We start from the raw sequence: 13,762 nt of genomic DNA on the forward strand, positions 1-13,762 counted from the left end.
AGCAAATAGCGTGCCTAATGAAAATTACAAAATGTAAAAGAAATGTGTTACAATTTCATTTTGACGTGAAGAATACTTAAAAGTAGATGAAGCGTAACGCACGAAGTACACACCAAAACTTTTCTTGTGAATGCTTAATTGCTTTGTACTTCTATAATGTAATGTAAATACAATATAAATATAAAATTATCTTGAGTTTTTTTTCTGATATATTTGATAGTAGGATATAATTTGATAATAAAGTTTTTGACATTAATAAAAATTTTAAGATCAACTTTTTGGTAAATAATTTCAGCGCCATTTCTTTTATTTTCATTCTTTAGAATATTTGATTAGGAAAAAATATAAAAGTTGGTCTGACATAATTGCATAATATATTAGTAAGCAATGAACAGAAAATGGGTTTAAAAATAAAAGCAGATTTTGTTTAGACAAAAATAACATGCTTTTCCAACATGCTTTCCCAACAATGTTTATTTAAAATCATGTTATGCATCAGGTGATGTCAATATTTGATGTTTTTTTGAAGAGTAAAAGAAAAAAAAAAAAAGGAATCGTCTGCAACTCAAAGGTCTTAAACTTACGTATTGTTTTTAAAAGATTCCATTTACAAAAGAGATAAAAAATTGAATTTATTTTGATGATTAATTGATTATATTTTGATCGATAATTGAATACTTGACTCATCAAATGTTCATAGATATCCATTACATAATGTTAAAAAAATAAGAAATCGCCTTAAACCTTTTTTTCACATTACGGAGAGCATTATGACAATTTCACATAGTAATAGTACGCGCATTATGACAGCTTTTGAATCTAAAAAAACATAATTAAATTATGCAAAAACTTCCCACACACATCATTCACACCTCCGATATAAGATGTAATCTTAAAACTATATCCGATTTAATTTTTAGTTGATCGGTTTTAAAACAGCTTTTTCTCCTCAATTAAAATAATAAAAGTAATACTAAACTATCCTTAAAGAGGAGATTTCTGAGCCTTCGGAAACTTTCTGAAGGCTCAGAAATCTCCTCTTTCAGGATAGTTTAGTATTACTTTTATTATCTTAGAGCCTAGTGCTTAATGATTGCACGCAATCGACAAAAAAAAAGTGAGTTTTTCAGGTGTTATAGTGTTTGTTATAGTGTTATATGTTAGCTAAAGAAAAAAACTTTTACATGGTTATATAGATGTTATTTTCGCAACGGACTGGAAAAGTGAATACTATATACTTATACTTTTGATTTTTAAAGAAAACGAGATTTCGACAGGTATTTTAAAGGTGTAATTTTAATAGTGCAAACCATCTCAGACCGCAAAACTCACTTTTAAACTAAACAAACCACAGCTGAGGAGTTTTAAATGCGAGTTTTAAAATAATCATTGTTCTTTCAATAACACTATTGTTAAATTAGTGGTTTTACCAAATGCGGTCCTCATTTTTTTTCAGTCTGCGAGTGTTTCATTTTCGACAAAATAATTATAATAATAGCAATATTGCTTTTTATTTAGTCGTTTTTCTACTTTTTTGCTCTCTCGTTTGTATTTGTTCAGTATCTGGTGTTTCGAAAACACTACACTGTTTTTTCAAACTTAAATGTTTTCAAAACACTTAAGCTGTGGGTGTAATGGAGAGTTTGAGATGGCCGACTCCTCTACATACAGTCAAAATATTTGTTTACATAAGAAAGCTTTTGTTTAAAAAAATCACTAAAATAAATGTGGCTGTAAAGATGGCTATCATGAAAATAACGCAAAATAAGATTTTCAGTCACAAACAAGCGTTACGTCATGCCGAGAGCAGGCCCTAACAGATCTATAGATCAATACAAACAACATTTTGTGCAAGACAACATGAAAAAAATGTGAAATTTTGTTTGTAACTAAAATTTAACTCTGGAATTTTGGACAACTACCATAAGTAAGGCGGCAAGCGATTTAAAAAATTATTTTGATTTATTACCATTTTTGACATTAAGTTTGTTGAGTTAGAAAAAGAAAAGTTTCTTCCGTTTTTTTTTTGAAATTTTTTTTTTTCTTTTCTTTTTTTTTTTTTTTATTGTGCAACACAACTAGCCCTCATGGACGTCAGCTAACTGGATAGCTTTTTTAGACGAAAAGAGGTGAAAACCGCTGATAATCAAAAGTAGGAACCTGATGATCCTGTTAACAACGTTCCTGATTAAAAGAAGTAGTTGCTTTGCAGGAAAATCCAAATACAATGAAGTCGCTTAATAAAAGAACAATAGGGAAGGCTTTTAAAGCTCAAGAAAAGATTGGACACATTGGAAAGACGCGTTAAAGTTCAGATACATAACAGTTTTTTTGTCAATTTTAGTGAGATCACTTGTCGGTTTATCAATGGTTTCTTAAGTCTTACGTAAAACATTTTGTGCAAAACCTAATTCCTAAAGGGCAATTTGTTGCATCCTTTTTTCTTATAATTCCTATTATTATTACAGTAGTTTACTAATGGCAATGTATTAGTACAGTAGTAGCATTTAGACTCTTATTAAGACCCCAATGATTAATATTTTGGATGTGTGCACGAACTAAGGAAGTGAATAAAGGTATTAGACATTTCAATAGGGTAAATAAAATAATACATATTTTAAGGAATTAATTAACAAAAGGCTAAAATTCCAAGTTTTTTTGTCTACAACTTGTGATTAAGAGATTTTTTTTTACGAGCGCGTGATTAGAAAAATGTGAGATGGCTTGATTTTCTTTTATCTAAGTTGAGCTTTTGCATTTTGGTTTAATTTATCGCCTTTATATTCACTGCGTTTTTTTGTTAGTTTTTTTTTGAATATTCTTCAAACTTTTAAGAGCAAACCTAATAAAAAGACAATTTTCTGACGTTAGCGAACGCAACTGCTTCTTTCTTAGCTGAAGGCTCGTTTATCGATGTTAAGTTGTTTTTGTAAAAAACTAAATAAATATGGAATTGTGAAATGTAAAGACAGTTATGATGAACGAAATAAGTTCACGTGTTTAGATCAATCGTGTGCCTAAAGATGAATCAAAAATGGATAAACGTACTCCCCATGAGTTAACTTTTAATGTTTCTTCTTGTTTACTAACAATACAGCAAAGTTATTGAAAAATATGTCGTATAGAAATATTGCAACATAGTATTATCTCGACTAGAAGATAATTTTATATGCATTTTTATGCCAAAACATTATAAGGACAGTAATGACGTATAATTTGCTTGTCTATTACTCATCATTATGTAAATCTGCCTTTAAAAACGGGATTATCCTTTCATTAAGTAAAATAATGACTCTAAACAATGGTCTGGTCAACTACTTACAGCCCTTTGAGGCTAATAATTTGGTATGTGACTGTGATCTTCATGTGAGTGCAATTGAAAAAGTGATGTTGACTCTTAACACTAAAGATTTTTAACTAATGGACTAAATTAGCTAAATGATGAGCAAAAAAAAAAAAGAATTTTGATTCAGGAATTTTAATGCTTTTAAAACAATTCCTCTCAATAAGTGAGTTATTGCTTTGCTATTGAGTCATTTTCTAAATTACCTACAATCAACCTTAACATTTCTTAGTACTTCCAAGTAAGCGAAAACTGCAGTCCATCATTTCTCCCAAAAATATTAATCAGATATTAAAAAAATTATTTTAATGAGTAAAAAAAAAATCTACAAAAGAATGTATTTTGATAATTGAAAGAGTTAAAATTCAACCAATAGCCGCTTATTTTGGTGGAAGTTTACCAGTGTTAAAGTGATCTAACCAGTCATCTTTACAACTCCATTTAGCTTTTGTTTCCCTTCAGCTGTATCTTGTTCTAACGACTAAAGATAATAGGAATCTCTAATTAAATTTGCTATTGCTTTGTTTTTAGTCGAAATATTCAAAACTCCCATGGAATTATGCGACATTTGAGATTGACTTTTCTAGAATAATAGCACAAATAAGAAACAGAATTAATGCAACCATGAAAGTGCTCAATGAAAATTTCTCTTTAACACCGACTTGTAAATATTAAAACAAAATTAGTAGCAATAGAAATAACAAAAAGCATTCAAAAACAGATTAAAAATTTTAAAAAAGAAACGATCGTGATGAAAAAAAAAAAATAACAGAGACAGACATGAAGGAACTGTAATTTCAAAGAGCTTACTTTTTTTTTTTGCGTTCTTTTAAGCCAATAAAAAACTGAAACAGGGAAAAATATAACAAAAGATGGGAGTTTTTGTTAAGTTTAACTGACTTTACGATGGGAATTTTTGTTACATCAGTTTGTTATATTTAGGCAAATGAATTAAGTTGGTGTTAAAAAGAAATATCCATAGTATGTCCATTCATTTTATCAATCGCATTTGGACAGAGGCAATTTCTATTTATGAGTCACTTCGCACTTCGGTGACCACCTCACCTCAGGCCTTAGCGTGCGCTAATCCTCCAGTTTGTACATTGTGCAGCCGCAGTTTCTTAAAGATACCTTTGTACATGGAACTCTGCCGAATTTTCTAAATCGCGTAGAGAGATTTTGGTTTGTCCTGATCTTCAAAGAAAGCCAAGTTCATGCGTTTGCGGAAAGCAGAGAAGCTTCCTTCTCCGCCAGTTCCATCAGCTGCCTATCCGTCCAGAGAAACGTTGTTTTCTCTCGCAGGGACCCATTCCACTTGAGAGGGTGTTTCCTCTGACGATGTACTTGCAGTCCTGAGAAAGAATTTGACATGAAGCTGCAGTTCACACAGGTAAACCGTTTCTTCGCGTCTTCCTTCTCCCCCTTATAGTACCGCATGTGCAAACCTGCACTTCGCGAGCTATCATTTGCGAACGGGCATGTGCTGCACTAGTAGGAGATCTTAACACACCGATGCGTTTTGGCAAGGTGGCACCTGAGATCTTTTCCGATGTTAAATGTTGCTTGACATAAGTGACAATACTTAGTACCGCCGGTACCTGGCTGTTCAATCACGCATATCTCCTCTGTCCCACGGACTACACCTGTTTTGTTTTTAGCTGTTGCTCCCCCCCTTTCCGACCGAGGGCACGTCATTCCCTCTTTTTGCTGCAACAACAATCAAAAGGTCCATCACCACTGTTGGATTGTTAGCCCAACAGCGCCTCAAGATGGATAGCGTGTAAGATCTTTATCCTCCTTACCCTTGAAGTTCTACTATACATTGATCTTAGTTGCCTAAGTTACTAGCTGCACCGCGAAGAGGCAGTATAATATGGATTTACAATAGTAAATTGCATCAAAGTATGCGCAATATTTAATGAGATGAGTTATGCTAATGATTTTGATTAAAAATTACTTTAAAAAATAGTTTTTTTCGTTTTTGAACTTTTTTACCCTTAAAATTTAACAATAAATCAAAGAAACTTATTTTTATTCGAGGAAGACCACTGAGAGTATAAAAAGCAAATTATATTTTTTGAAAAACCTGCTCGCTTTATTATTGGAATCATTTCGCAGCTTATTTTAAAATCTTCAAGTGTTTACTTGTTGTTTCATACAGTTGGTATTGTCTTCATTATTTATTTGTGAAAATAAATATTGAAAGTATTCATACGGTTATATATAACATGTATAACCCTATGAGTTATCATAATTATCTGAATGCTAGTGTACATGTTATGTATACACTAAAATTTAGATAATTTAGTTTCTGAGGTTGAATAGCAAAATGAAAGTTTTTCTTTAGGCTTACACAATATTGGCATCAAACGGAAAATCAATAATCCCCATCTTGATTTTTTTTACAATATCAGCTCTGAATATTCTCAAGTTAATTGAAAAAAAAGCGTTTAGTCACGTTATCTCCGCAAGACGATCATATTTAAGCATGAGCCGACCATAAGAGATGCTTTTACATTTGGATGAATTATTAATGATTTAAAAGCCATATTCAATAAAGCAGCATGTTAAACACGAAAATAAACTTTGGTAGAATATCAATTCACATTAAACAATTTCATAGTTTTAAAAATACAATAAGGCAACAGTTTGTTGATAGAAATTCAAAAAGACAACGACTAGATTGTTTCTTTTCTTTTTTTTCTTTTTTTTTTTTTTTTTTTAGTCAATTCAAATCAAATGAACAAAGTTTTACTAGTAAAAAGGTTCATATCAACAAGCGTCATGTTTCGTTTCCCACCTTCGCTGAAGTTGAAATATATGAAAACAAAATTAAATAAGTGGTAATAAAAAGGTTTAAGATTTAAAATAAAAATTTATTCAAACAAAAATAACAGTAATAGAAAAAACAAAAAGCATTCAAAAACAGATAAAAAAAAAAAATTTAAAAAAGAAACAGTTTAAAAGAGAAAGAAAAAAAACAGAGACAAACATGGTTAGAACCACAATTTCAAAGAGCTTACTTTTTTCTTTGTGTTCCTTTAAGCCAATAACACTGAAACAAGAAAAATTTGGGTAAATGAGTTACGGAAATAATGAAGACCACTAACTATCTTGCTTTTGACAACGTGGGTATAAAAAACAAAACTGTTTAATACGGAAAGTCGATTTGTTTCTATATGCCCTGGCTTAATGTGATGATTACTCTATAATAAAACCAATTTAGAAAATATCCGTCATGTAACAAAAAAACTTAGATTAACTTTTAATGATCTTACCACATAATAAGACCAGGTATGATAAGAAGCGCAGCCATTACCAAGAAAGTAAACCCTTTAAAATTTAGGTGCTGAACTGAGTATGGGTAAAGAGAATTAAAGATGGCAGCTCCAAACAACGTGCATAACGTTTCTAGCGTTGCCACAGCAGCAAATAGGGTGCCTAATGAAAATTGCAAAATGTAACAAAAACTTTTAAATTTTTTTCATAGCCGTAAAAAATATTTTAATATAGATGAAGCGTAACGCACGAAGAACACACCAAAATGTTTATTTTGGAGAGTTTTTGTTTGAATTTGTAATCGTTTTATAATTGTGTAGATGTGACAACTGTATAATGTATTATTTGATGCTTTTTTAAAAAGTAGAAAAATAAAAGGGAATCGTTTATGAGTTAGAGGACATCAATCTAAAACCTTCTAAATCTAAAATCTAAAATTGTTTTTAGAAAACTCCATTAATTTAAAAAAAAAATTAGAAATTGAAACTTGATGCGATTAACTGAATGTATTTTGCTCAATCAATGAATACCTAGCTCATGATATGTTCTCAGATATCTATCATTTAATGTTAAAAAAATAATGAAAACGCATTAAACCTTATTTTTACATGGTATAAGCATCAGATTATGGAGAGCATTGTGACAATTTAAATATTACCCGCATTATGACCTTTGAATTTAAAAAAAACTTTATAAGTTTATGCAACAACTTCCCACACACACATCATCCACACCCCCGATGTAAGATATAATCTTAAAACTATATCTGATTAAATTCTAGTAAATTTAATTTTTCAATTGCTTTTTCTCCTCAAATAAAATGATACCAAGTATCGCTTAAAGATTGGTCGCTTTTTAAACCTTTGTAATTTTTCGGACAACCAGTACAAATAAGGCGGCAAGGGAATTAAGAAATTCTTTTGTTCTCTTACATTTTTTGGCGTTAAGTTTGTTGAGTTGATCAACTCAGCTTTGGCAGAAAAAGAAATGTTGTTTTTTTTGTTTTGTTTTTTTTTCTTTTTAATTGGGATAGGTTTTTTTGATGAAAAAGGCACAAACCGCTGTCAATTGAAAATAAGAAGCTGATGGTCCGGTTAACAATGTTCTTGATTAAACAAAATAGTTGCTTAGCGGGAAAACCAGAATACAATGAAATAGCTTAATTAAAGAACAATAAGGAAGGCTTTTAAGCTTGAAGAAACAAATGTTTGCAGCTTGTTCAAGTTCAGCTAAAATTTAAACCTGAACATATGATCTTAATTTATATAGCATATTAGTTCCGATGAATTATTTACAAATAAACCATTTCATTCGTTCCGATGAATCGTTTATAAATAAGCATTACATAAATAATTAATTGTAAATAATTTATTTACTTATCACTAAGGAAAAAATCTTTGATTTTTTGTATATAAGATAATGGACAAATAATAGGTGCGTGTATGCTGTCTTTTCAAAACGACGCCGTTGTTTTGATAACATTCTGTCTATTAAACTTAATCCATTTCGTTGCACGTTGTTTTTTCCAGTCTGAATCCAGAATTGAAGTAGTATTTAACTGCATCTAATTCTAACGACTAGATATAATGGAAATCTTTATTACTGAAATTTGCCAACATTTGTTTTTAATCGAAATATTCCCATGGGAGTTTATGACATTTGACATTAATTTTTTTAAATATAGGTTTGATTTTGACTTTCACGATCGCAATAAAAAAACAGATTTAATGCATTTATGAAGAAAATGCAGACCACATATGACTAAAACGTAAATCATCTTATAAATAATTTAGTTTATTCACCAAAATGTAAAAAAAAATTCCCATAAGAAAGTCTTTTCAGTTACCTCAACTCACTTTGTAAAGATATTAGACAATTTATTTTCCAGAAATATAAGTTTCATTAAATTAATTGAATAGTATTTGAACTACATACAAAAGCTAAAAAATCTTAGAAGACATTTTTATCTTTTGGATGGAATTCAAGTTATGTGGTATTTTTATGATATAACTTGTTTTAAAATGTTAAAGCTTATGACTGACGTTGCAATATTGTTGTCTATTTTACCTAAATGAACATTATTCAGGCGAGCCAGCCCATAAACTTTATTCAATCTTGTAGCGTGCTACCGACTAACTTTCGACTTGGTGAGACTTAATCAGGTCTTTAAATGTAGTTTTTTAAGAGTTACGAACTTGCAGCAACAAAAAATGTTATTAGCTAGATGAACTTAATTAGTTGCTTGATATATTTACTCTATATTTACTGTTGCTGTGTCTGGTTGTACTGCTAATGACGTTTTTGCAAACTTCGTAGCCAGCTTTGACACTAATAGATTCAACAGAAGTGCTTACTCATCGTCATTTTGTTGCATTTTTTTTACATAGTTCCATATGGCTCGGATTTCTTGGACTGAACACTACACCTTTTACATTTGAATTGAATTATCATTTTTTCATCTTTTCATCTCATCATTTATCAAATTCCAATTCTTATGATAAAGATTCCGTAAGTTCTGATTCTATCGCCTTGAAAGATTTTTAAAGCTTGGATTATTCTTTCGCTTTTGCCATTAGAGATCTCTCTGTTAAAAAAACTTTGGTTCTACCGCCATTTTGCGTAGCCAAGTTGAAGTTCCGGTAAAAAAAAAATCTAAAATAGAATATGAAAATCATAGTAATTTGTAATAATAATTTGCAACAACATAGATAAAATGGAAGCCTAACACTGATGGTTATTCACTATCAGTCAACCTGCTTTTACCAATTCATAACAATTAACTTTTTTTTTTCCTTTCAGTAAGACATTGGTGGTCAAGTTTTTCTCTTGACAATTTTATAAATCTAGGGAACTAGTTTTGTCTGTGTCTAATAAAACCATTGTCAAAAATAAATCTGCTCTTGCTTATATGTTTATCAACAAACAAATTTGTTAACAATTGAATGAAATATATATAACTTTAGCGATGTTGATTTATCAGGTGTATTAACAATTTGATTCGTTACTTTAAGTGGTTTTATTAAAAAGAAAAATTAAAATCATGTTTACATACCTTGAGGTTGAGTCAACCTTGAAACGGCAAACAGCACAATGCTTCAATTGCAAAAAATATTTTAAAAATTTCAAAATTAAAAGTTCATCGCTTGCATCTTTTCTAATTGTAACTCACTCTTTTTTAAAAAGTTCATGTGTTGCTGACGGTTTCATCCATAAAAAAAACTGGCTTTTACAACCAGTTGATAAAAACTTGCGTATTCATAGAGAGCTTGATAATTAATAGAGATGTAAAGCTATTCCCATCTATTAGCTGTCTTTTCAATCTGGACATGAAACAGGGTGTTAGAAGTTCTTTTAATTGCTCTGCAATAATTTATAAGATCGTTATTACATTAAGTGAAGATTCTTAAATCATCGCTCTAATAAGTGTCTTCTCTTCTGCTGTTAATGAGTTAAAATAAAAAACAGACAACTTCCTTTTTTTAAAATCGTCTTAAAAAGCTCATGTCAACTTTGAAAAATAAAAAACTTCGTCGTTGAAAGAGTTTTACTAGTGTTTGGCATTTTGAAAGTTGCAAATTTGTGAAAAATCACGATGAAAAAAAAACCCTAAAGCAGAATTGAAAATTGTTTACAAAAAGGATTGACAATTTAAAAACATACACTATTATTTAGTGGGGCCTTTTCTAAATCATCTTCGAGGTATATTTTGACTATTTAAGTTAGTCTTATTTCCAGTTGATTCAGTAACCAAAGTTCTTCTGGAGCTGGCTGATAAACAAGGATTAGAAAATGATGTATCAAGCTGAATATACTTTGAAGATTTTGAGTGTTGATGACCAAAAAAACTTTCTTTGTCTGGATCAAGCAATCCAACGTCTAATATCTATTTTTCATTTACCTTACTACAGCAAAACGATAATAAAGCTAAGAAAAATTTGAAGCAAAGTTCGTCAAGCTTTCTGTGAAATTTCGTAATAATAATTCGAGATAACTTTTCAAATAAATAAAAAGCTTATAAGCTGTATTCTCAGTAAATTTATTGTAATTAAAAAGCTTGAACAAGCAATTTAATGACGAAAAAGTGGTTGGTATAGCGACTACCCTGCACAGGTTATAATGATTGAATCACGTCTCCTTCCTTAAAACGTAATTTATTTTGAAATAAAAATAATTTGGATCATGCTCTCGACCAGTTTTTATAACTAGTTAGCAGCTTTTGTTAAAATTACAAGTTGTTAGTTTTTGTTTAAATTAGGATTTTATGAGTACTAGTAAAAAAGAATGCTAATGACAGAGATACACATTAATTTTGGCTTGAAAACATCCAGCAACTACATCATACAACTGCAACACCCAGCAAAATAACCCGCCCCTGATTTATGATAATAATTATTTTATGATCATAATTTATGATAATAATAATGATCATAGTTTTAATTTCATCAAATACAAATTTACAAGGCTCGGATATAAAACATTTTGTAAAGCGATAACGCCTGGATAATTTAAAATTGTTTAAAAAAGAAATTCTTGTTTTTTAAATTTCTTATTTGCATTACTTATGATTTCACAATACCTTGTTCGCTGTTATCGACCAACTTTGACATTCTTGCTCTTATAACAGGCATGCAGACACCGCCAAAACATCCGGCTAATGGCACTAAAATATACTATAGTTAATTAGTAGGTGATAATTCTACGTTTTTCTCTTGTTTAGTCTACTTCCTATTTCTTGTTATTAAATTATTAAGTGACAAATAAATTTTTGTTGCGTTTAGTAACAATTAAATTTACGAACCAAGAAACATCTGCCATCTTTTGGTGATGAGAGCGATCATTACTAGTGATGATATTATAGATGCAATTCCAAGCTGCGTCAACAAAATCTCAGATAAACACTTACGAAGAAGCATTAAGGAAAACATTGCACCCAGGGCTTGCATAAACATACAATCCGCTAAAAAGTAACCTATCATTATTGGAGAAAAGCAAAATGGAGCGTCTAAAGCAAATAAAACTATTACACTCCCGAAACCAATCGACGATATCATCATTAAAGCTGACGTCACTGCTAACCCATAAAGGTGCCATTTATATTTTGTATCTGCTTTGCTAAACAGCATAATTACTTTTTTAAAATGAGATCTGCAGAATAAATCTTTGAGGCGCAGCTTCTCAGTCACGCTACTTGATTCAGGCAGAAGAAAAATAATATAAACTATTGCGAGAGAATGAAGAGAGAATATAAATATGTATGGTGCTTTAAAACCAAGATGATGTATCCACCAGCCACTAGTCATATGGCTTATCATCCCACTTATAAATGCGACAGCCTCAAGGATACCAAGTCTCATTGCTCTGTTATCTTCATCCGTGATATCAGCTATATAAGAAAAAACCGCCAAAATCATTGTAGTGAAAAATCCGCCTAACCCATTTATAAAGCTTCCGATAAATAGCACGAAGAGAGGCGCTCTTGTAAACATAGTTATTAAAATACAGATGCAGTCAAGCAGTCCTCCTAGAACCGGTAGAAAAATTACAATACGGCGACCAACTTTATCAGACCATGTTCCTAATAAAAGTGCCATGAATAATGATGGCAAAGCAGCGGAAAGAATAATTCCAAGATGAATATAAGAAGTCAATGATTGGACATTTTTCCGGATCTCATATGTGACATTATCGTTCAAAATGGCAGATAATTCACAGTCACTTACGTCATCTTTAATTTTACCAGACAGTTGGTAGTCCTCGCTAATTCGTTGGTAAACGTATTGTTGGATTAGCGGAGCGTGGAGAATTAATGCGCATGCGTAGCAAAAAGTCACAGGTTCAACAGTTACTCTTTCAAACAGTTTTTTTAATGCATGTCTTCTTTCGGGTTTCTTTTCAATAGACTTTGTTTCATTTTGTACTTTTTGAGGTGGATTTTCATCATATTTATTTACCTTTATTTGTTTATATTCATCGAAACTTCTACTAAATGAGTTCGAAAGCGATAACACTGAATTCATTCTTAAATCAAAAAGATTAAAAAAATAGACTGTAATTTATTTTATAATAATTGCCATTACATTCCACTCATTCCATTAAGGCTCGAGCGCTTTAATAGTGTCACGTTCGAATTAAACAAGATGTGCGGAAGATGAGTTTGTTACTTAACTAGTTTGATCTTGTTACACGCTTGGTTGCCTTTTTTTAAAACTATTTAAAACATTACAAGATGCATTATTTTAATATTTGCCTGAAGTTCACTTACCGTAGTTTTTTCTGTAACTTTATTACTGAAGAAAAAAAATCGGTTTATTGATAGGAAGATTTAATTCGCTATTTACCAGTATTAATGAGTATTTACCAGTTTAAAATTGTAAAAGATATTTAATTAATACGAAACAAAAACATTTAAAAATGAAAAAACTATTCACTTTTAGAATTAAGTTTTTGGTAGTCAAAGAGAAATGCTTTTTACATTCTCTTAAAAAAATGTGTGTTATGTAACATTTTCGTAATTTTATGTCTATTGCTACCCGAGTAGCAAACAATATTGGCGCGATATTAGCGCGACATTGGGTATCTTGGCCAATATTGGCCAAGATAACCAATATCGCGCCAATATTGGCATTTCAATATCGCGCCAATATTGGTATTCCAATATTGGGGCAATATTGATTTACAATATTCCGCCACTATTGGTTAACAATATTGGCGCAATATTGTTTCACAGTCTTGTGCCAATATTGTCCAAGATACCCAATATGGCGCCAACATTGTTTGCTACTCGGATATTTGTTATACGGTGATCAGTCATTAAAAAAGCGTAGAAACATGGCCTGACAACTGCTCAGTAACAAATTAGTTTTTTTAGGTTGTTGGACAAGAAGTGGATATTTTTTTAATTTCTCTTATTTTTACTTATACTTTTGAGGGGAAAAAAATTTAAAAGCGACCCCCTTTGCTTGGCACACAGTTACTTTTTGACCTACCTGGAATGTATGCACTATTATTATTATTACGCTCAAGAGAGCACTAAAAAAATCCGCATTTTTACAGTTTTCCTACAATTTTAATTTTTGGTATTTGATGTTTGTCTGCTGTTGAAATCAAAACGCAGTTTGAAGCCTTTAGGTGACCCTCTGG

The 13,762-nt window shown here is 30.7% G+C and overlaps 1 protein-coding gene and 1 long non-coding RNA gene across 2 annotated transcripts; one reads left to right on the top strand and one right to left on the bottom strand.

Moving 5' to 3' along the window:
* The first annotated feature begins 1,089 nt into the window (after positions 1–1,089).
* Positions 1,090–3,667, top strand: LOC149888202 (uncharacterized). Its single transcript, XR_016452623.1, has 2 exons — positions 1,090–1,927; positions 2,083–3,667. It is a non-coding gene; the product is annotated as an uncharacterized LOC149888202 (long non-coding RNA).
* Positions 3,668–5,923: 2,256 nt separating this feature from the next.
* On the bottom strand, positions 5,924–12,769 carry LOC145189110 (proton-coupled folate transporter-like). The gene is made up of 5 exons (XM_080065686.2): positions 11,421–12,769; positions 11,199–11,282; positions 6,622–6,784; positions 6,367–6,398; positions 5,924–6,148 (listed from the first exon to the last, which is right to left on the bottom strand). Exons 1-5 carry the CDS (start codon positions 12,637–12,639, stop codon positions 6,126–6,128), a joined length of 1,521 nt encoding a protein of 506 aa, XP_079921812.2. The 5' UTR covers positions 12,640–12,769; the 3' UTR covers positions 5,924–6,125.
* Between the last annotated feature and the right edge of the window lie 993 nt (positions 12,770–13,762).

Source organism: Hydra viridissima, unplaced genomic scaffold, assembly GCF_058129835.1.
Source record: "Hydra viridissima isolate aposymbiotic clone 2 unplaced genomic scaffold, HvirCarnegie_v1 scaffold_5, whole genome shotgun sequence".
Classification (NCBI taxonomy): Eukaryota; Metazoa; Cnidaria; class Hydrozoa; order Anthoathecata; family Hydridae; genus Hydra; species Hydra viridissima.

Coding starts and splice junctions, on each gene's coding strand:
- LOC145189110 (XM_080065686.2), bottom strand. CDS start 12,639: ATGAATTCAGTGTTATCGCTTTCGAACTCATTTAGTAGAAGTTTCGAT. Junction 11,283..11,420: donor AAGATGGCAGATGTTTCTTG/GTTCGTAAATTT, acceptor AGTATATTTTAG/TGCCATTAGCCGGATGTTTT. Junction 6,785..11,198: donor GGTCGATAACAGCGAACAAG/GTATTGTGAAAT, acceptor AATTTTCATTAG/GCACCCTATTTGCTGCTGTG.